Raw genomic sequence first — 22475 nt, 5'->3', positions numbered from 1 at the left:
GCCTGGAGAGTCTCGCTGGGTGGGAGCTGGAATGGTTCCTCTCAGGCTCTTTGGCTATGGCTGTGCCTTCGGCAGTTTTATCCAGGCGGATGCTGTTTGTCTAGATGCCAAGCTAAGAGAGGGCCCCAAGTATTGTAACCACTTCCATCACAGCCAGGAGGGATGAGCACAGGGCGGGGAGCGGTGCTGGGGGGAAGCAGAGGCTTCTGGGAAGACGCCCTCCCTGGTGTAGGAACCGGCCATGAGACAATGGACAGAAGTCAATGATGGGTCAGCCACGTTGGACAAACTTGCTTCTGGCCCACACGGGGGACGTACTCAAACAAGGAATTTAATGGGAGAGGGCACCTCCTTGTGGGCCAGCCCCTCAAACATTCACCCTCTGTCGGCCTAAGAGCTGGTTGGCAAGTGCTCTCCAAGCAAGGGCCAGGACGGCCCCTTGGGCAGAGCCCTGTGGCTTCCAGCCTGGGCCTCGGTCATTCTGGAGCGTGGCAACAAGGCTGGCTGAGTGGCACCCTGGGCACAGCGTTGCTTGGAGGTGGCCTTGCCGAGGCCCTCGGGCTTTACCCGGGCTGTAGAGTGCAGAGGACTGACGTGTCTGGTGCGTGGGGGTGCTTTCCGCAGGCAGCGTGTCAGACCATCCTGAAGAGACTGGAACCTTTCAAGAGAAAGAATCCCGGTGGCTCCTGGGAGGACTGGGTGAGTCCGAGCAGATCCCAGTTACTCTTGCATATGAGAGGAGGATCAACACCAGGGCCTGTCCCTACCCCAAACACACGTAGGAGATGATGACCTAGTCAAACAGGCAAAGAGAAGATGAGGGGTCTGTGTGATTTCACAGGATGAGTAAACGCTCAGCCTCGCCGGGCTCCTTTCTCTGTGGTTTTCATGGGTGAGGGAAGTCACTTGAGGAACATTTTTGATCCATGACTTTGACAGCCTTGTGGGAATTGGGAGTTGGCTGCCCTGAGGCTGAGAGGATGGGTGACGGCTCGGCGTGCCCCCCTGGACCTGGTCCTGCGCCCCACTTGTCTGGGAGCCTCACTGAGCCTGGCTTCCCTCAAGCCCCATCTCTCAGAGAGTCGCCCCTGGCAGCCAGTCCTGTCACCCAGCCCTCGAGTTGGGGTCCACCGAGGCTCCCTCTGTGGGAGAGCAGGGTGAAGACGTCACCTGAGAGCTTACGTCATTCCTGTGATTCCAGGAGTGACAGGACAAGCACTCACGCCCAGTGCTCTGACTTCTGGATCAGAGGGCTGCGAGTCAGAACTGCTCAGACGGAGGCTGCAGGGAAGTCTCCCTCAGGCGGGAGATGGCGGCTCCTCCGACAGGCGGAGATACCAATGGCGGCTCAGCTCCCTCAGCCCCCAGAGCTGGGCATGATGGTGACACATACAACGTGCTGCACGTGGGCCAGCTCAGAGCCCTCAGCAGTCAAAATACATTACTCTTTCAGACCTACTCCTCTTACTATGCCTCCCATGACCTTCCCTTCCCACACTCACAGAGACTGTGTGCATGAATGACATGGGAATGTAGCTCGATTTTGGTGGTTTGGGTTTCTGGGTGGATTTGTCAGGCAATTTAAATGTTTTCAACAACAACCGTGACAGCAGTTCTCTACTGTCTGACCTGTTGATCTGAGCTTTGTCCTCAACCACCAGCCATGTAGTCTAGTGTTCCTCATAAGCAGGTAACTCCAGTAAATGAGCCACTGTCACCAACACACAAGCACATGTAATACACGTGCACGCCCATGCACATGCACACACCTTCTATTACTGATGTATGACTAGTGCAGGTCTTAGGTTAAAGTCTTTTTCTCTAAGCCTTATTTTTCCCATCTATAAAATGAGGGTAATAATAGTACAGCTCTTACAGAGTTGTAGTGAATACTAAGTAAGATAGTGTAGGCAAAGTGCTAAGTAGCATGTGGTACATAGGAAAGAGGTTGGTGGTTGATGATACAAATTGTATCAAACACAACTTAAATCTTAGTGTTGTGCTAGTGCTGCAAACACCGAAAAAACAAACAAACAAACAAACAAAAAACCAAAACCATTATCTAGTTAGAGACATAGGGTGGAGGGATAGCTTTATTGACAGGAATGTATAAGTAAAGACACAAGGCTAACATGTTAAGTATCACATGAGCACAATAGAGTTGCTTTTATAATGGCCAGAGTAGGGAGTAATCCCCAAGGAGAAGTGATTGGAGAGGCAAGTTTGAGGTAGTTGTTGAGGGGAGAGAAGGATTTGGACAGATGCAGGGGAGGAACAATATGAATGAAGGTGCTGAGGTGTGGGGACACAGGAGGGTTGGGAGAGGGTTAACACTTGAGTGTGGCTGGGCTGGCCATGGTGTGCTACAAAAAGCCAGGGAGAAGACTGTGGTCCTTAACGTCAGGCATTTGCTCTCTAGGCGATGGGGAGTCATTGAAGGCGCTAGAGTAGGGCAGTGGCATGGTCAGTGTGGTATGTTAGGGAGATGACATGAGGCAGGAAGACCAGGCGAGAGGCTGTGGCAGCACCCCAGGCTCCAGGAGGTGAGGACCTGGTGCAGGTGGCGCAGTGAGAATGCGGGATTAGGCGTGGAAGTGGGAGTCACCAGTGAGGAGTGATGGGCTTCCAGATGGACGGGATGGGCTCATGAAAGCTTGAGCAGGTCAGGGTTTCTGGAAACCACTCTTGCCCTTTCCTGATGGCCATTTCCTCTCCTCAGGTCACAGCTGCCTACCTGGACGCCGTGAGCTTGTCTGCCACTGGGTTTTACAAGTAAGTACCGTGCCGTTCTCGTGCAGCTCCCAGCGTGCGTCCTCCTCACCCCCAGGGCCCCTCCAGCACTGAGTCCTGCCAGCCTGGGGTCAGGAGAGAGCAGTGCCAGTGAAACTCCTCTCTCCAAGGGATGTCCACTAATTTCAGTCTAAAGATGCTCTAAAAGAAGTGGGATTACAGAACTGTGTGCCAAGGAGGCAGAAGCACCAGCTGCTGTCTCAGAAGACCTGTGTTCTGTTCTAGTTCTGGTCTCAAAGTGCACTGTTTCCCCTGGGGAAATCATTGGTTCCCTCTGGACCCATTTCCTCATCTACAGCATGCTGGGCTGACCACCTTCCACTCCTCCCTCACGGTTCTCCTGCACGGACTAGGGCGTCTGGTGTTCTCTTTGTACCGTGCGCTGGATTTCTTTGTAGAGGTTTTCCCTCAAAAGAACAAGAGGAGGATTTAGAGCACGGGGTCTCATTCCAAAATGCAGAATACAATGGAAACTTGTTAATGCAGTGAGATTTAGAAGAGGGCATATATCTTCGGCAACTTTAAAATTCAGTAGCAGGGTGACTAGCTGGAGACCAGTCTGACTCAAAAGCTGTGAAAAGATATGATAATATTTACTGTGAGTCATAATGTTTTAGCCAACTCTGGGAAATCTTACTAGGACCATTTCTTTCACAGATCAATAGATTTGGAAAACATTTCAATGTTTGCTTTAAAATATCTTTTTTGAGTATATGAACATATAGATAATATAACATTATAATATAACGTATAATGACACATAGAACACATTATATAAAAAATGAGTATTAATACACATTATATATATTAGGCAAAGAAATGCTTTGCCAATGCTTCCTGGGTTATGCAATATTTGGCCAACATAAGCATAAAATAATGAAGATTTTCTCATAAGGTCCTGTGACATTTTTGGAGTTCATAAAACTAGGGTTTTATAAAGGTGAACCCAGATGAACATGGTGAAGTCAGGGGTCAAGAAGGTGGTGGTTTCTCCTGGGATAAGTCTTTTCCTTCAGCCCTGTATTGGTTTTGTTTTTGTGCAGATTCTGGCCATATCAGTTTATGTTATTTCTGTGTAATGTATAGAATAACATAGATACAGTGTACTATAAACTGTGAGTGTGTGAATACACACATACACACAAATACATAATACATACACACCGTGTGACTTTTGCAAAATTGGAATTGTATAAGGTACTGAGAATTGGAAAAGAAAAAAATGTATGAGGGAGCATTTGTTTCTATTAATAACATTTTCTTCAAATCATTTGTTGAATTTTTAAAGGGGCCAGCCCGTGGGGAGTGGTTTCTTAAAGATGCACCCAGGTCAGTGTGAGATACTGATCTTGTTAACTTTCACCTTGAGAAAGGTGAACAGCCTGCATCCCAATGGCTACCACAGGCAGAACCTTCAGTTCTAAAGACCTTGGATTCTAATTCAGTAGATCCTTTAGAGTGTGACTTTCGTGTCCTTCGTGAGCTCAGACAAACCTGTCACCTCTGTTTCTACCATGTAGAGGCTGTACAGAGTGATTATAGAAGGAACATTGGCAAAATAAAGGAGAGACGAGATAAAATGCTCTGGAATGCCTAGGTTTCATTAACAGGTTCAAATTGTTCAAAACACATGGACAGCCAAATGACAAAATAAAACTTTTAGGGTTTAAAGATTTTGTAGGACAAGCTGTTCATGTGTGCATGGGGAAGGGGCTGTGTTCAACTTAATACCCGTGGGGTATCTTCTCTTTTCTCTCCCAGAACACCTAACATTGGCTACAGCTTTGAGACGAACTCAGGGAACCCCTTCCACTACTTCACCTATGGGGTGGCTTGCTCTGAAGTAGAAATTGACTGCTTAACAGGGGATCACAAGGTAAGAAGTTTGCAAGACTTTAGTACTAAGGGAGAGAATAGAATAAAATGTTATTTATGAATGCTGAAATTTGAATTTCACATAATTTTTACTTGTCACAGTTTGTTGACCCCTTCTTTACATGATCTCCCCAGACTTGAGTTCGAAGCCCCAGGTCCCTGGGAACCTGTCCTTACCACTCACACGTGATGTGTGCATAGTTATTTCCGATTACTGAGAGGTCCTTGCCACTCCCTTCTCCCCACCTAGCTGCTAAGAACTCAAACTCCAGCAGTGATGATGGCCGTAGAGGCTTGGTGAGAACACTAACATTTCTGCCTGAGCATGCCCAGAGCTTTCTGCTTGGGGAAGCACTTACAGTCTGAGTGTCACCAAACCCATCTATCATATTGCAAATATCCCTTTCTTCTCAAACTGCTTCCATTTTTTGTCTACTTTAGAACCTCCGCACAGACATCGTCATGGATGTTGGCTCCAGTCTGAATCCTGCTATTGATATTGGGCAGGTGAGGCTCCCAGGGGACCAGAGTGATGGTGGACTTGGCCGCCGATGTGCCCCATCCCCTGTTAGGGTCACCAGCCACAGCACATTGTCCAATGTCGTCTTTAGGCGATCAGAACATGGTACCTAGGGAGTCTCCCCAGAGTGGGATTTAGACTGACGATAGCCCACCCAGCGGTTAAGGCAGAAAGCAAACCAATATGGATTGATGTGAAATGGCACTTACCCTCAGAGAACAAGACGATGGATGGTGAAACCCTGGAAGTAAATGCTGCCACGCAGTGGGTGGTGGAGCGCCCTGGGAGCGGAAGACAAGGGCTCAAGCAGGAGGAGCAAAGGGACGGCCCAAAGAAAATCATTTTAGGAAAACACAGGGTTATTGAGCAGAATAGGTGAAATGGGAGAAAACAGAAGGAGGAATCTAGAGTTCAAGTATTGAGCATTTGGTAGAAAATATAGCTTTTCTCAAAAATGAGCAATTACTGAGTATACAGAAATCTAGTCATTAGTCAGTCTGTTCATGAATTCAACCACTGGGGAGCCCCTACTATGACCAGCCATTTGGGGAGCCCCTGGTATGGGCAGGGACTGCAGATCCAAAGATGGTTAACAGCCAGTCTCTCCCCAATCCCCATTCAGCTGCGGTGCCACATATCACTCTTCTGAGCAGGGGGCTGGGAAAGCAGACACGTGGGCCAGTCTAGCATGGCAGGTGCCCTAGAAGAGATCTGTAAGGTACAGCAGGGGCACTTCCTCCAAAGGACAGTCAGGGGTGGGAGTTCAAAAGTCTGTAGGTAGGTCTCAAAGAATCTGCTATCCAAGAAGTTCCTCCTGTGAGCTTGTTCCTCAGCTTTGGGTCACCAGTTCCCCAGTGTTGACACGGAAGGAACATCTCCATCTGCACTGCAGCAGGTTTTAGTGGAAAATATGCCTCCCACTGTGTGACCCTGACAAGCTCTAAAACTGACCTTCAGTGTTAACGTCTTTGCTGTGCCAGAGCCAAAGCCCGTGAAAGTCCAGACAGGTTATCCCAGGGCTGGGCAGGAGCCAGGTTAGCTGTAGAGGGCTGTTGTAGCTTCCTTGTGTCCACTGTGGCAAGTGGCATCTGTCCTCAGGGAGGAGGGAGGCAGGGTAACCATGGTCTCTGTCTGTCCTGCAGGTAGAAGGGGCATTTGTCCAGGGCCTTGGTCTCTTCACCCTGGAGGAGCTGCACTACTCCCCGGAGGGGAGCCTGCACACCCGGGGCCCCAGCACCTACAAGATCCCTGCATTTGGCAGCATCCCTGTTGAGTTCAGGGTGTCCCTGCTCCGTGACTGCCCCAACAAGAAGGCCATCTATGCTTCCAAGGTACTGTGGCTCTGGGTCTGTGCTGCCATCTGATCTGCCCTGTGTGAAGCCATGGGGTGGGGGTGCCGAGGGGCCTCAACCACCCACCTGGTGTCTCTGCAAGGGACAGGTCTTGACAAAGGAAGAGGGTTTGACACTGGCCTTGGTGAGGGTAGTAGGGGGTAGGGCAGTCCTGCCTGAGAACCAGTAGAATTGGGTTGAGGCCACCACCTGAGTGTGGCTGAGGCTGGCTCCTTTGGGTGGACTTAGAGGGCTTCCTTAACCAAATCCTGTAGGTTCAATCCTGGCTCATGCCCATATCTCAGGCCTGCATCACTGGTGCCCGATCCTCAGAGATGGCCGCACGGATGCAGCACTGCTGTGGTCCCTGGGAGTCAGTGTATTCCCTGCAGAGGGGGCGGCACCTCTGCACACACTCTTCCATCTCCTTCTGTTGCTGAGACCCAAACTTAAGACCAGATCAACATGCCTGGAGGATTGTGAATAACTCTCCTCTGTTTCTCCCCTGTCTCCAATAACTATGAAAAAAAATGACTGAAAAATTATTTAGCTGATTCATGTCCTAGGTCAAAAGGAAGACAATTAATCACTGGTAACCAGTGACACACCCATTTGTTCTTCTCATGTGTGTGTGTATGGACACATTGTGACCCTTGCCGTTGGCTCTCACGCTTTACCATGCATTGGGATCACTGTGGCTCATGATAGAAATGCACCTGTACGGGGCCCACCCCCAGCAGTTTTGATTCACGTGGTCTGGGGTAGAGCCCCAGAACATGCATTTTTAGCAAGTATCCTTAATGATTCCGATATAAGTGCTCTCTGATCTATGCTTTGGGGAGAGAAAACCAACCTCTGCTAGAAAGTGTTTTAATTCTTGTTTGTCATTATGCCTACAATTCCAGCAGATGCTGTAAGTATGATTATGGTGCCTGTCAATGTTGGTGTCAGAGCTGCAGCTAGATCGTTCTCCTAGGCTCCTGACGGTGAGGAAAGGGTTACCATGATGTCAGATTTTGTGGTCTTTAAAATACAATGGTCTAGGATAACTTTAAATGGTGCATGATATTTGCATGGTGTCATCAGAGAAAATTATACAGCAAGAGTTAAAAGAAATATGCCCCTGAGGTCCAGTCGTGTACTAGCCTGATTGTTCTCAGTCCCTGATGAATTTCAGATGTGCCTTCCTGCTGTGTGTGGTGTGGCCCCAGTAGTGCTGGCTGGGGGCTTCCCTGACATCACCAGCTCTCCAGGTCAGGAACGCCGCAGGGTCTGTGTGGTGGCGCGGAGGCTGGGGCCACTCGCCTGACCCCCTGCCCTCTGCCCTGTCCGTTCAGGCTGTTGGGGAGCCGCCCCTCTTTCTGGCTGCCTCCATCTTCTTTGCCATCAAGGACGCCATCCGTGCAGCCCGAGCTCAGCACACAGACAATAACATAAAGGAACTTTTCCGGCTAGACAGCCCTGCCACCCCGGAGAAGATCCGCAACGCCTGTGTGGACCAGTTCACCACCCTGGTATGATGCCTCTCCTGTGCCCACTCAGTCCGGGGGAGGCTGGGGATCGTTCTGCAGGGAGGAGGGATGTCGGGCTCTCCCTCAACTGGCAGCCTTGCGTCAACAGCTGCCCTTCACTCTGCAGCATGAGGCACCCATGTGAACTTGCAGGAGAATAATGAGAAACCCCCTTAAAGCCACAACTTGTAGCTGGGACTAGAGGTGGGAGGAATGGATGATGCATAGTCATCACCCACAGATTAGGCTCTCTAGATTTTTATCCATCATCCTTATCTAGATAAAAGTCTAGAAAGCCTGATCTATAAAGGTGATGGATAAAAGTCTAGAGAGCCTAATCTTTAGCGTAGGTTATGAGCTTTTTGGGATCTTTCTTTGTTAAAGACACTGTATGAGTATACAGAAATGGAGGGAAAAAGAGGGAACAATGAATTAGATCAACCACATTTATTCCAAGCACCGTGCTGGTACTGGGGACACACAGGTGCCCTTGGGCACTTTGCAACCTTGGGAAAACAGATGATTATGTTATATGCTTATCAATTACTACCTTGGAAGTATATGCAGCAGAAAGTAGCAGAGGAATTCCATAGTCATTGGAATCACTTTGGGAAGCAGGTATGTGATATTTTTAGTGGGCAATGCCTGGCAAAAGAAGACCATTGTAGGGTTCCAGCTTCTTCCACTGCTGGAATCTCAGAATCAGCTCAGTCTGTTTGGACACTGCATTTACAGAGCTCTCCAGTTGCCTTTGCAACCACAACCTCTGTTGAGTTAGCAGTACTGGGTTCTTCCTGATGCTCAGGTTGGGTTTCCTCCTTTTGAAATCCAATAGGCCCTTTGGATTTAGGGGTAAAGTGGGTACTAATGGTCCAAAAGTGTTCCAGGCATGGGGAGAGTACAGGAGACCCCCCAGGGCAGCAGATCTGCCATCACTAACCTCAGCACTGTGGATGAAGGAGGCGTGCAGGTCTCCACCCTGCCTCCCTCAGGTCTGCCAATAGTTTTAGCTGTGGGGTGAGAACCACACAGACCATGTGTGCAGCTCCCAGGCAGTGAGGACAGCCACAGCTGTGGGGCAACCTTCCCACGGCCCGCCATAGCCCTCAGTGCTGAGTTACCCAAACCCCATTTCCCGGAGAGTAGGAGTATTGCATGACTCCAAGAGGCTCATACAGTTTGCAAGGTTAGCTCCTCACACATAATCTGATGCAGAACTTGATCCTTTTTTTAAAATCTTAATTTCTCTTTCACTGATACATAATATTTTACATATTTATAGGGTACATGTGAGTGTTTGTTGCATGCACAGAATGTATAATGGTCAAGTCAGGGGATTTGGGGTGTCCATCAACTTGAGTGTTTGTCATTTGTATGTGTTGATTTCATTTCAAGTCCTCTCTTCTAGTTACTTTTAAATATACAAAATATGGTTGCTAAATACAGTCCCCCTATTCTGCTACCAAACATTAGAACTTATTTCTTCTATCTAACTGTAGATTTGTACCCATTAACCAACTATTCTTCCCCCTCCCACCCACACATTCTTCTCTGCCTCTGGTACCTACCATTCTGTTCTCTATGTCCGTGAGATCAAGTGTTTTAGCTCTCACATATGAATGAGCACATGTAACATTTGTCTTTCTGTGCCTGCCTTATTTTACTCAGCATAATGACCTCCAGTTCCATCCATGTTGCTGTAAATGACATAAGTTCATTCTTCTTTACGGCTGAATGGTATTCCGTTGCATATATATATACCACATTCTCTTTATCCAACCATCTGTTGACAGACACTTAGGTTGATTCCATACCTCTGCTATTGTGAATAGTGCTGTGATAAACATGCAAATACAGATATCCCTTTGATATGCTGATTTCTTTTCCTTGGATACATACCCAATAGTGGGATTACTGGATCATATGGTAGTTCTATTTTCAGTATTTTGAGAAGTCTTCATACTGTTTCCCATAGTGGCTGTACTAATTTACACTCCCCCAATGGTGTATGAGTTCCCTTTTCTCCACATCCTCGCGACTTCTGTAATTTTTTGTCTTTCTAATAATTGCCATTCCAACTGTGGTTGAAATGATATGTCATTGTGGTTTTGATTTGCATTTCCTGATGATTAGTGGTATTGAGCATTTTTTCATGTATCTGTTGGCCATTTGTATGGCCTCTTTTGAGAAATGTCTGTTCATGTCCTTTGGTCATTTTTCATGGGACTATTATTATTTTTTTACTGTTGAGTTATTTGAGAACTCAGTCATTTTAAGAGCCCCTATGAGACCCCAGACTTAAAGATACTTTTCTATGTTACAACACGCCAGTGATGTTTAAATCCCTGCCATGGAATCACATAGTGGTTGAGTCTGTGAGCACACCATGCTTTATAAGGAATGTGAGTGCCACCTAAGAAGGGGCCACTTCTACTCTGTTCATCACCCTATCTCCAGAGCCTAAGAGAGTGCCTGCGCATGGAACGTGCTCAGTAACAATAAGTGAATGACTAGGAGATTAAGGGGTCCTGCCCTGGGGCATTCCCAATGTTGGGGACTGCAGAATGGTTTTAGTCCTGGAATGATGGCTGGCAGTGGTGGGAGGTGTGCATATGTGAGAGGGTGGGAGGGGCACTACCAGGAGACCTTGGCAAAGAGAGCTCTGCCGTTCCTTTCTAGTGTGTCACTGGTGCAACGGAAAACTGCAAACCCTGGTCTCTGAGGGTCTGAAGAGAACGTCCCCAGCAGAGTCTTCTTGTGCTGTGTGGGAGCTTCCATGGAGCAGAAGCACGTACTGCAGAACCTGGATCTATAAAAGTCGCATGATGACAAAGCTGTGACTCATCAGGATGGCATTTGGAAGAAAATTGAATGCATTGGAAGATTTTGATCAAAAGCAAATTTAGAACTGTTAGGCCTAAGTGGTGAATATGCAATTATGGTCATTTCTGTTTTAATCATGTATTTGAAATAGGTTTAGGAAGAGTTGTCCACTCACCGGACAGCCTGCGTAACTTCAAGTGCTGATGGTGTCTGTCCTTCAAAGAGGATTCCCACAAACCTTCAGAGGTTCAGACTGAAGTTACTCTAAATCTGTGTGCCTTCCTCAGAAAGCCTTTTCTTTAAACCAATGAACCTCATATCATAACCTCAGATCCATACTCAAATTTTGCAGTGAGGCAGTGGGTGAGATTAAAACCTCTAACTCCCTCTGAGTCACTGGAGAAAATAAAGAATAAAACAAATTCAGGGTTAATTGGATCCAATTTTGTTAAGCTACATAAAGTAAGAATACCCCATAATGCAAAAATCCAACCAACTCAATTATTGAGCACGTTGACCTTCAGCCTGCTAGATCTCCTCCCCTTCCTCTTTGTGTATCTTCCAAAAAGAAAAAAAAAGTTAGGTTTAAAAATCTTCTGCATTTGAAGCCAGAGTAATTCCACCTAGAAATGGTGCTCTCAAAATAAAGATCAGCCAGAGGAAAAAGAGTCAAGGAGCCTGGGTTCTCATCCCAGCTGGGTCTCACTATCTCTGTGATCTTGGACTGACATTTCCCCTTCCTGTGCTTCATTTTACTGCAAAATTAAAGGGCTGGACTGGAATAATCTCTAAGGTCTTCTCTTGCTCTAACAGTCTATAAATATATGCCCTGAAAACTCCAGTTATATAAGAGATTAAAGACTTGGCTCCCTTACTATTGTATGATATGTGGGCCTAATGGACTCTGCTTAGATTCCCTCAACTTCCTGTGGTTGGTTAAGAAAACAGGAGAAAAACAAACATCCCTTTTTGTTGCTCCAATGCGTAACTTCATCCCTATGTGGTGCTGGGTGGATGATGTGACGTGGTCGTGTGCCTTCACTGTATAAAACCCCCAGCCTCTGCCAGACAGAATCCACGGTTCTCACCAGGGAAGGAGCACAGTGGAAACAACGTAGCTGAACTGGTGCTTGATGTCACTAATAAACTCCAGCTGGTGGGCATGTGAGACATGCTTATCAATCATCATAATCACACTAAATGCTAGTATCGTCCCTGTCTTGATCAGCCTTCATTTCTTGGAAACACACACCACACCACACACACACACACATACACACACACCCCCCACTTCCTCAAAAAATTCCCATCTTCAGAGTATTCTAGATACCCTGGCTGTTTATAGCTTGGTCGAGGCAAAAGAGCTTTAAAAATCAGAGAGTTATTTACCTTGAGATCTGTGCAGGTCCATTTCAGATGATTTTTCTGGGATGTTCTTGGGCAGGGCCTGAGGCTTGTCACTGGTGAGGACCTCAGGGCGAAGCAATGACCCTGCAGTCCCTTCTGTGCTTAGGTACCCATGTGAGAGCACAGGGTCATGAAAATCCAACACGCAGGTGCTTTGTGAACTATAAATCATGGTGATACTCTGAGGTGCTGTCCTCCACAATACGACTTCTTGCCTTGCCCTGTTGTCCCAATCTGTAAAGTGCAAGTGCCCCAGTCTATGAAGGGAGGTGTCTTTGGTCTTTTCCGCGTTGCACAAGAAGTCAAGGCTGCCTGCAGTACAGTCTATAGCCTGCAGAGGGCAGTAGAAGACTGAATATGAGGCATGTCCTGCAGCTGGCCCGGCATCTGTGGGGTTGGTCACTAGGGTGCTGATTTAGAATCTCTGCATAGACCAAATACCCTCAAGTCCTCTCCAAGAGCTGGATTTGAAGCTGACTTAGGGTTTTAGACTGAAAAAAATCTCTCCAAAAACATGGGCCAGCAGTGGGAGTCTGAGCTCCAGATGCACGACTAGCAGGGGATAGGCGATTCTTATTTTCTGAGCATCTGCAACTTGCCACGTGCCAAACTTAATACTTTCCCTACAGGGTCTCATTTAGTCTTCCCAGTGGCCTTACCAGTTAGGTCCTTTAATCCTTGCAACCACGTGAAGGGTAAGCCCTACCCCTGGCCATGCCGCGGGGCTACTCAGAGACATCTGCTCCCAGACATTCGGCACAGTCTGGGGGCAGCTCCTTGGCCTTGCAGGCCGGGAAACCTGGTGTACACTGGAAGTCGATCTGCCTGTCAGAGTGGACACGTGCCAACCAGGCTCACGGAGCATGCCAGCTCGTTCGGCTGCAAGCAGGGCAAGGGTTCTCCCGGCTGCACAGACAAGCTGCTGAGCTGTCGTCAGGGCGGCTGGCGGGCCTCCTCCTCCTCCAGAGCTGGGTAGTGGGAGGCCAGGACAGGAGGGCAGGATGGAGGCTGTAGGAGGATTGCTAGGCAAGGACGAGGATGGAAATAGTCCTAGCTGATTGATTTACGGCTGGAAACATCCCCAAGCCCAGGATATTTTTATCTTCAGCTGAGGGGGAGCCTGGAAGCCAGGCCACTGGCTGCCTATTTTGGATCCTGGGACAAGACTATTCATAATGCACAGCTTCCTTCAACGGGTGCGGCATGCAGTCACCCTGCTGCCCCTAGGCCTAGGAGCCTGTCCTTTCATTTGTCTCTATCGTGAAGTGGGGGAGTACATGTCCCCAAGGCAGGAGACAGATCCTGTGACGATCTTGTCACCTGAAACAAAGCAGCCCGTCGATGGGAGTGGAAGTGTCAGGCACTGCGCAAAGCAAGTCTAGCGTCATCTCTGTCCTTGAACTGCACTGTCCTGGCCTGGTACAACTCCCTGGACCAACTCAGCATCCCAGAACTGGTGGGACCTTGATGACCATCAAGCACAATTTCCTGGTGTTAGAGATGAGAAACAAAAGCCAACAGAGGGTCACTGACGTTTCTAGGGTCCCACGGCCCTTTAGTGGCAGAGCCGGGCTTACAACAAGGCTGCCTGGGTGCTGATCCAGGTTTTCCAAACTACATACACCCACTAGTCCAATGAGCTTTCTCTTATGCAAGCTTTGGGTCAGGAACTCGGAGATATGGTAGGAATCTAGTTGGGAAGAAGACAGGGAGAGAGAGCTTGCAGCTAGATATAAACACTGTGGCAAGGACAGTCTCGTGCTCATATGCCTATGTATGCCTATATGCCCATGCTCCTGTGACAGGACGCTACAGTGGGATTCTTCCCTCCGTTCCACAGATGGGGAACAAAACAGTAAGTGCAGAAACATCCCCTCATTCCGAAGGGAGGCACTGAATCTAAGTCATCTGTGTAAGATTTGCAGAGAGGGTGGCTGGAAACTGATTTTGCCACCGTTAGCTCATCACCCACCTGAAGGGAATAAAGGATTGAAGTTTGAGAGATTGGGGAGAGAGGTTTTCTTTGAAGATAGCAAGCTGTGAGTTCTCCCTGCCAAAGAGGAGAGACAGTGTGTCTGAGGGGTCGCCCCCATGAGGCCGGGGAGGGGGAGCTTCAAGTGCGCCACTCAGAGACCCAAACCACAGGATCCCCTTGGGAAGCTGCGGTTGAATCAGACTAGGCATTACAGAAGGGGGCAAGAGTGAGCTGCACTTCCTGCATCGGCAGGGCAAGGATGCCATGTGGCCACACTGGAGGGGCCACCCAAGAGGACTGCCTGGAGGGGGCGATGCAACCCCAACAGAGGAGAAGACTTAGCTGCAGGCCAGCTTGCTCGGGCATAGCCCATGAGAAATACTCTCACATCCTTGCCCTGCCTCCACTGTTCCAGTATTAATCTCCACCCCTCCAACTTTTTCATAGGGCGGAAGGTAGCAGGGCTCTCTACTGTGCCCTGGTGACTGCTCGAGAGGGAGACCAAGGGTCTCTTTCCTGAGATAGAGTCCTGAATGTTGAGGGGCAGGGGCATAAGAAGGGTGGTGATCAGGCTGTCCCACTGTACTGCTGTGCCCCTGCGTCGGTGCTGGGAGCCCAGAGCGCTTTCTGAGAGTCTGAGTGGCACGTGGCTTGCTGCCCTCTCCTCCCACCCTGCTGTCTCCACCGCATCCTAGCGGGTCCCTTCTGTTCAGCCAGTCCTGATCTGTGGGCTGTCAACATATGTTGGACTGGCCCACGCACGTGCTGTGTTCTTCCTCCCACTAGGCGCTGATTTCCAGGGCGCTCCCCTGGCTGTTGATGTCCTTGCAGGGTGCTGCCTTTCCTTGCTCCCCGCCGAGGCCAGACTGCGCACCTGCCCCGGTAGAGACACACAAACGCCTCAGCCCACTCTTGGTATTAGGAGCTGAGCATAGCACACATGGACTTCCCGGACCCCTCTGCCTCCCCTCAGCTTCCCTCTTCTCTCCTGGGCAGGTCGCTGAGCTCCTCTGACCTCAGTCTTTCCACCTGTAGACCAGGCGTGGATGATCACACCTGCCTGCTGGGCTGTGGTGAGAATGGGAAGAGTAAGGGGGTTAAAAAGCACTTTGTGGAGCGCTGTGTTTGCCATTCCCAGGCTCTGGCCATGCCTTAAATGGGGAAGAGGGCAGGGAAACGGCGAGTAAGCTTTCCAGAACTCAGTCGGGAGGGAAGATGCACGACCGAGTCAAACCCTCGAGCAGAATGAGGTGTGGGGCGATGGGGAGCAGGCCGTACACAGACAGCTGTGGTCTTCAGCCAGGTAAGAGCAGCTCATGATATTATATTTTGGCACAAATGATGCAAATGATTGATTATCACGGCTCAGCGTCTCACACTGATGTGGTTTTCCCGGCGCGCCGGCTGGGTGGGGGAGCCTCTCAGCTCCCCACCGCTGACTAAGTGGCACAGATGAGACCGGGGGAAGATCCCATCGGCCTCTTCCAGCTATCTTCACAAGCCTTTATCAAAAGTGTAGAAGAAGGGCTTTCTCTTGTTACCCAGGCTGTTTAATCTTGTCTGATAATGGCAACGGCTGGCATTCTTAGAGCAATTTGCAAGGCACTTGCCTGTGCAATGTTTCACATAATTCTTGCACCAAACCTGTGAGGTACATATTACAATCGTACTCATTTTACAGACGACCAAACTGAGGCTCGGGGGAGAAGGTGATGGTGCGGATCAGAGCACTGGCTTTGAAATCGGCTGATATGTTCCAATCTTGTGTCCTCCACTTAGCTGCTGCATGATCTTGGCAAGGAGCTAAATGGTGTTCCACCCGGGTGAGGTGGAGCAGGGGCCTACAGAGGTGTTCTGTGAGTTCACATATCTGGAAGGTGTTAGGACGGTCCATGGTGGATGATGGCTGATGGACAGCTAGGATGTATCCGGCTGACGATTGATCTAGTTTGGTGCAGCTGTTTCTCCGGGTTAGTGATCAGGCCCATGTAAACAGTTCAGATCAAATCCAGCTGGGTTACACTTTGCCCCAGTTCAGCAGGTCAGATTGCATCCAGGTGTGCACGTGACTGGGGGTCCAACTCCTTCTGCCCTCCTGGCTTCTTTTGGATACCTCTGACCAACCATCTCCATTTTGCATTTTCATAGCAGCGACTTAAACTTAGATTTCTGATGTCAAAGTCTGAGCTCTTTCAATCGGGTGGTGCTGGCTCTACATTTTTTTTACATTACATATTTCAGTTGGCTTCCCTCCCTGGAGAAAACACACACGCACGCACACCCCCCCCACCTCTACCTTCTTTCTCCCCTCCTTCCTTCCAGCCTGGGCTCAGGATCCAAGGGAAAGGGGGCACCACCTGGTCATTGTTAGCAGGAAAGCACATGCTTGAGGAGGCAGACTCCCTGCAGCTCTTTGCAGACAGAGAATAGCCACTTCGGAGTGCAGGTGGCTTCAGATTGCGGGGACTGGACGGGTTGCTGATAACAGCCCTTGGGCCACTTCCTCCACACCCTGGGGGCCCTGATTCTCACTTAATGGTAAGTGTTTCCAAGGTTGCAGAATGTAGGTACAACAGAATGTATTAGGTCTGGGCCCCTTTCTCCATCTTCCTGGAGAGCCATCAGCCCTGGGAAAAATTAAGTAGGAGTGTTCTTTGTCCTCTTGGGGGTGGGCCAAGGGCTTCTTGCAAGGACCCTGTGCACGTCATAGGCCCTTGAAGATATTGGTGACAATGGTCCCATGGTAGCTGGTGGCTCTGGAGCGGGCCTAGGCTCTCCTGTAAACTAATCTAGTCTGGCAACAGCCTCCACCCCACATCCCCACCCCTGGGAGCCAAGAGTGCCACCCCTCTGGGAGATGTGACCGTAGTAGAGTTTTTGGTAATTTGAGGACCTCAGCTGATGAGGATATGGGCTTGTGAAGAGCTCAATATTCGTGTCCTTAAGTCCCACAATCAGGTTTTCTCCTCCCTCAGCTACACGTGTACCTTGTGCTTCCGCCAGGAGCTGGCTAAGCTCAGGGCTGTAGCAGAGCACGGGCTGCCAGTGAGTGCTCTCCTTTGCTCTATCATTTTCATAAACTCTCTTCCCTTGGGCCAATTAATCACTCTCTGAGCCTCAGTTTCCTCATTTATAAAAGGAGGATAGTGAGAAATACTGTCAGTGGTGTAAAGTTAAATGAGATACTACAGCATCTGGCACCTGTTAGGTGCTCAGTAAATGTCAGTTCTTTGCTGGTCCAAGATTTTCCCAGCCTCTGCACAAGAGTTTTTTAAATTTAATGTCCAAACATGTTTATACTGTGTGTTTGTCGTAGACACTGTTGCGAATCAAATCCTTTTATTGGGCTGGGAGCTGCCAGTTCCTATAAATGTTGGCTGCTGACAGATCATATCTGCCTATTATCTTGAGAATGGCCCTCAGCTATAACAGAAGCCACCTCTCCTGGGAGTTTATGCACCCTTGGCCACACTGAGGCAGGTCACAGCTGATAACAGACTGTCACCAGGTACAGACGGCTGGACTCGTGCCTGAAGGTGCAGCCACCTCCTCTGGTTGTGCAGTTCCTTTCCAGAGCACCCAAAGGGCAAGACTGAAACTAGACCCAGCTGAGCCCACATCCTTGCTCAGCATTTTCACCTGCTCTACCCTACTTCCCTCATTCTCCTCGTCCTGAGAGCTCTCCCCCATAAATCTCTGCATTCAAATCTTCTCTAAACCTTTGCTTCTTGGGAACCACCCTATGACAGGATGTACCTAATTTAAAAACATAACATGTTTGCATCTCTGCTCTCTGGGTATTATATGGCTGGGGAGCTGTATTGTAACTTAATGTACATGGGCATTCCCAATATATTGGGAGCCAAGACTCAGTCTAATGAGGTCAAATGTGTGCGCTAGGTTGATGTTGATGATAACCTAAAATTTCTGCGAGTCTCAATCATTATGGCCACTTGCCCTATTCTCACAATAGACAATGTCCCCTGGTCAAAGCATTGTCAGTTTCCTCTATAATTCCATTGAATGTGCCTCTTTTCCCAAGATAGCAATTGGGCAGCCACACATATGTGACCCCAGATGTCTTCCTGGCTATTATTGGCTTCTCATGCGTTAATGTTTACCTGGGTGCTGAGAAAATTAGATGTATCATTCAAATGGTATAACTGGAGCATAACATTTTGGAGCTAAAAGGGACATTCCCTGCAGGGACAAGCCCAGTGGTCCTCAAATGGGGGCAGGTTTGCTCTTCAGGGAACAGTTGGCAATGTCTGGAGACCTCTTTGGTTGTCAAAACTAGAGGAGGGGTTGGTAGCTCCTGGAATCAGGCGGGTAGAGTCCAGGGAGCCGCTGAACGTCTTACAAATACACAGGGCAGCCCCTTGCGACAAAGAATTACTCAGCCTAAAATGTCAGTGGAGCTCAGGTGGAGAAGGCTGGGTCTGGCCTACCACCCTGACAGCAGAGGGGAGGCGACTGAGGACTCTGGAGGTGGCAGTGACACAATGGAAACCTGAGTTTCCTGACTTATCCTTTCTGCTGATTCAGTTGTCTGGTTATGTTATAGTATCAGTCCTGTGAAGCAAATGTGTGATAACAACCGCCCTGCAGATGGGAAATCTCCTAGTGCAAGGACATAGCAAGAGATTCCTATTTCTAAGTGGACACTCATAAGGTGTCCACTCCACCACAGTAAATTACCCTCTCTGCAAAGGAGTTGTAAATGGTGATACTCAACACTGATGTATTTGCTTCTAATCCCTTATCAGACCACAGAATTATTTCGTTGTAGTTAGTTCCTTAAAACCTTTCCGTGTATTGGGACCATTATACCTAGTAGTGGAACGTCTGGTCTGTTAGTCATGTTTTGAATGTTGTGCTTATAATCACATACACTGTGAATTTGTTTCCTTTCTTGTGGAAGGTCTAATTTTTCCTTTAAGAACATTTTTCTTAAATAAAAAAATGATTAGAGTATGTATTAAATATAAGTAATATGGAGAAAAAGAAAAGAAACATATATACTTCCCACTCAGTTCTAAAAATGTTTATTCATATTTCTTTTCCACGATAAAAAAATTAATGTTACAAGTGCAGCTATAACTTCCGTTTTATCCCCCCACCCCCAGATTTTCCTCTGTCTTGAGGTAATAACTATCCTAAGGTTGATGGTTGGTGTATAACTTCCCCTTTCATGTGTATACATACACACACACACACACACACACACACACACACACACACACACACTTTTTTTTTTTTTTGAGACAGGGTCTTGCTCTGTCACCCAGGCTGGAGTGCAGTGGTGTCATCATAGCTCACAGCAACCTCAAACTCCTGGGCTCAAGCGATCCTCCTGCCTCAGCCTCCTCAGTAGCTGGGACTACAGGTGTGCACCATCACACCTAGCTAATTTTTTGTATTTTTTGTAGAGATGGGGTCTCACTATGTAGCTCAGGATGATCTTGAATGTCTGGCCTCAAGTGATCCTCCCATCTCAGCCTTCTGAAGTGCTAGGATTAAAGGCATGAGCCACTGCACCTGCCAGGGTTAGAAGCTTGATAGTGGTTACCTTTGGAGGGATGTGTACTAGGAGAGAGCAAGGGAGCTTCTGGGGGCTTGGTCGTGTTCCACTTATTTATCTGGGTGCTGGTTTCCAGGGTATGTCACCTTTCCAGAATTCATTGAACTGTTCATGATGGTTTGTACATTTTTATATATGTATTAACATTATTCAATAAAGAATTTCCTTTAAAAAAACAAACTACATCCATGATATCATAGAATGATATCCTTCTGCAACTTGTTTTTTCTACTCAACATTATGCTTTTAATATTTATCCATCTTGGCCCATTTGATCTGGTTTAACCATTTATCTGTTATGTAGTGCTTTATGTTATGTATATGTTAAAATTTATTTTTTCATCCCCATACTAATGGATGCTTTTACTGTTTCCAATCTCCTATTGTTACAAACAGCACTGTGGTGAACAACCTTGAATACACTTCCTTCTGCAAAGAATGAGTGTTTTCCTCTAAGGCACATACCCCAAACTGGGGTTTCTGAGAGTACCTTCTTCATTCCTTTATTTTCAGCTGTTCATGTCATGTTTTAGTTGGGTCTTGTAAATAATATATATGGTTAGTGTGTGTATGATTTGGTCTCTTATGAATAGTATATATGATTGGGGTGTGTGTTTGTGTGTTTAAATGCAATCTGAGAATATTTCTCTTTTCATTGGCAAAACAATGTGTTTACATTAATTGTGAGTAATAATGTACTTTGACTTATTTCTATCTTCTCCTTTGGTGTTTTTCTACTAAGCATGTTTAAATTTTTAGCAGGCATACTTGATTTAGCAAAGCCCATGTTTAATTAATATTTCTATGCTGTCACCATACAGTACGAGAAGCTTAGAATGCATTAACTTTGATTTTCCCCTCTCTTGCTCCGTGTTTCTATAATCAAATATTTTAGTTTCACCTCATTTTAACATGCTGATTAGTCATTGTTGTTTTTTTTCTTGTACAGTCAAATGTCTAGTTTTACTCACATACTTATCTTTGTTTTTCTCACCATTGCTTTTATATCCCACTCCTTCCTTCTGGATTCCATTTCCTTCTTTTAGAAACATGTCAGTCAATAGTTTATCAGCCAAAGTTTGAGAATGGTAAATTCTTTTTTTTTTTTTTTTTTTGTACAAATGTGGTTTTTTTTCCCTCATCCATAAATGATGATTTAGCTGGGTATTGAAATAGCTGATATTGATTTAGCCAGACCTTGGAATATATTTTTCTGATGTCAGTTTGTCATTCTTTTGCAGGTTAATATCTCCTCTCTCTAGCTGCATTTATTCTGTTAAGGTATTCTGTAAAATAGGCATGCCATTGTCTAGGTATGGATTAACTTTTTATTCCCTGTTCTTGGGATTCATTCTGTTTCTCCAAACTAAGAACTTGTTTTCAAGTCTGGAAAATTCTAAGTCCTTATTTCTTGCACCATTATCTCTCCTTCAGTCTCTCTATTCTCTTCTTCTGGAACTTCCAAATAAACTTGTACTGAAACTTCTCATTCTGTCCACCATGTGTCTTAATCTTTCTTTAATATTTTTCATCTCTTTATCTCTGTGATGCTTTCTGGATAATTTCCTAGGTCTACATTTCAGTTCACTGATGCTTCCTTTGACTCTATCTTCCTGCTTAAGTAAATTGTGGTTTCATTCTCAGTTTTTATATACTTTTATTTCTATACATTCTAATTTTTCTTTCTTTTCCCAATTCACCTGAATTAGTGTAGAGTAGATTATGCTACAGAAACAAAATATCAGCTCAGCTCTTGCTCTTCCCATTCTGATGTTGAGTTTCCTCTTCTTTTCTGGAACCTGAGAGTTTTCCTTTCTTTCTTTTGAGCTCGGATGGGGGGGTGGGGGTGTTAAAAAATTGTATTACATTTTCTACAACATTTCTATCTATTTGAAGCAGGGGAAGAACATTCATTTCCTTAAACCTTCATGTTACCAGAAGTTGAATCTTTTAAGAGGTTATATTCTAAAACCTTTTAGATCCCAACTTTCAATCCTATTTATTTTGTGTATTAATTTACATCTTTGGGCCAACTGCCTGAGCAGTCAGATTCCAAGCATCAGAAGATTTAGATATTCTACTTTTGCACATTATAGGTTTTCTTATGCTGTCAGAATCCATCATCAATCAGCTATTCTTTTCTGTATTTGAAAATATTTCTGGGGTCCATAGTCCAATTCCTAATTGCCATAGCAATTTATTTTATTAAACAATAAGCATCCATCCAGGTAGTGAGCCACCTTTCAACAAAAATTTAGCACTGGCTACCCATGAGGTGCCATGCTATGCACCTGAAAGGAAAATAAAGATGCACAAGCCTCAGATAGTCCTCTGAGTAGCACACAGTATCTAGTAGGAGAGATATGACATGTGCACAAATAACCCTAAGACCAGGTGGACCGTAGTGATGGCTGAAGAGACTTCAGGGCACAGTGCTCGGAGAATTCAGCGAAGGGAACACTCATGTATGGTAGATGGAATCAGAGGTGGTTTCACACACGTGGCATTTGTACTGACACCGAAGGATGGTACATTAGTCTTTTATTGCTGCTGTAATAAATTATCAAAAATGTAACAGATTAAAATAACACCTATTTATTATCCCACAGTTCTGGGGGTGGAATGTGTGGGGTTCATGTGGCCCTACCGGGTCCTCTGCTTA

The 22475-nt window shown here is 46.9% G+C and overlaps 1 protein-coding gene across 2 annotated transcripts in view; it reads left to right on the top strand.

Moving 5' to 3' along the window:
* XDH (xanthine dehydrogenase) overlaps positions 1-11272 on the top strand; it is a 61464-nt gene extending 50192 nt beyond the window's left edge. For both annotated transcript variants that reach the window (XM_045549335.1, XM_045549336.1), the window contains exons 30-36: positions 625-699; positions 2720-2772; positions 4552-4666; positions 5107-5172; positions 6328-6516; positions 7854-8030; positions 10707-11272. In XM_045549335.1, coding sequence (XP_045405291.1) covers positions 625-699; positions 2720-2772; positions 4552-4666; positions 5107-5172; positions 6328-6516; positions 7854-8030; positions 10707-10757 — 726 coding nt within the window. In that variant the 3' untranslated portion in view covers positions 10758-11272. The remainder of the gene's footprint in view (positions 1-624; positions 700-2719; positions 2773-4551; positions 4667-5106; positions 5173-6327; positions 6517-7853; positions 8031-10706) is intronic.
* Positions 11273-22475: the final 11203 nt, after the last annotated feature.

The sequence above is a fragment of the Lemur catta genome, chromosome 4 (assembly GCF_020740605.2).
Source record: "Lemur catta isolate mLemCat1 chromosome 4, mLemCat1.pri, whole genome shotgun sequence".
Taxonomy (NCBI): domain Eukaryota; kingdom Metazoa; phylum Chordata; class Mammalia; order Primates; family Lemuridae; genus Lemur; species Lemur catta.
The sequence above is the reverse complement of the archived record's forward strand: the minus strand, read 5'-3'. Positions and strand labels throughout refer to the sequence as shown.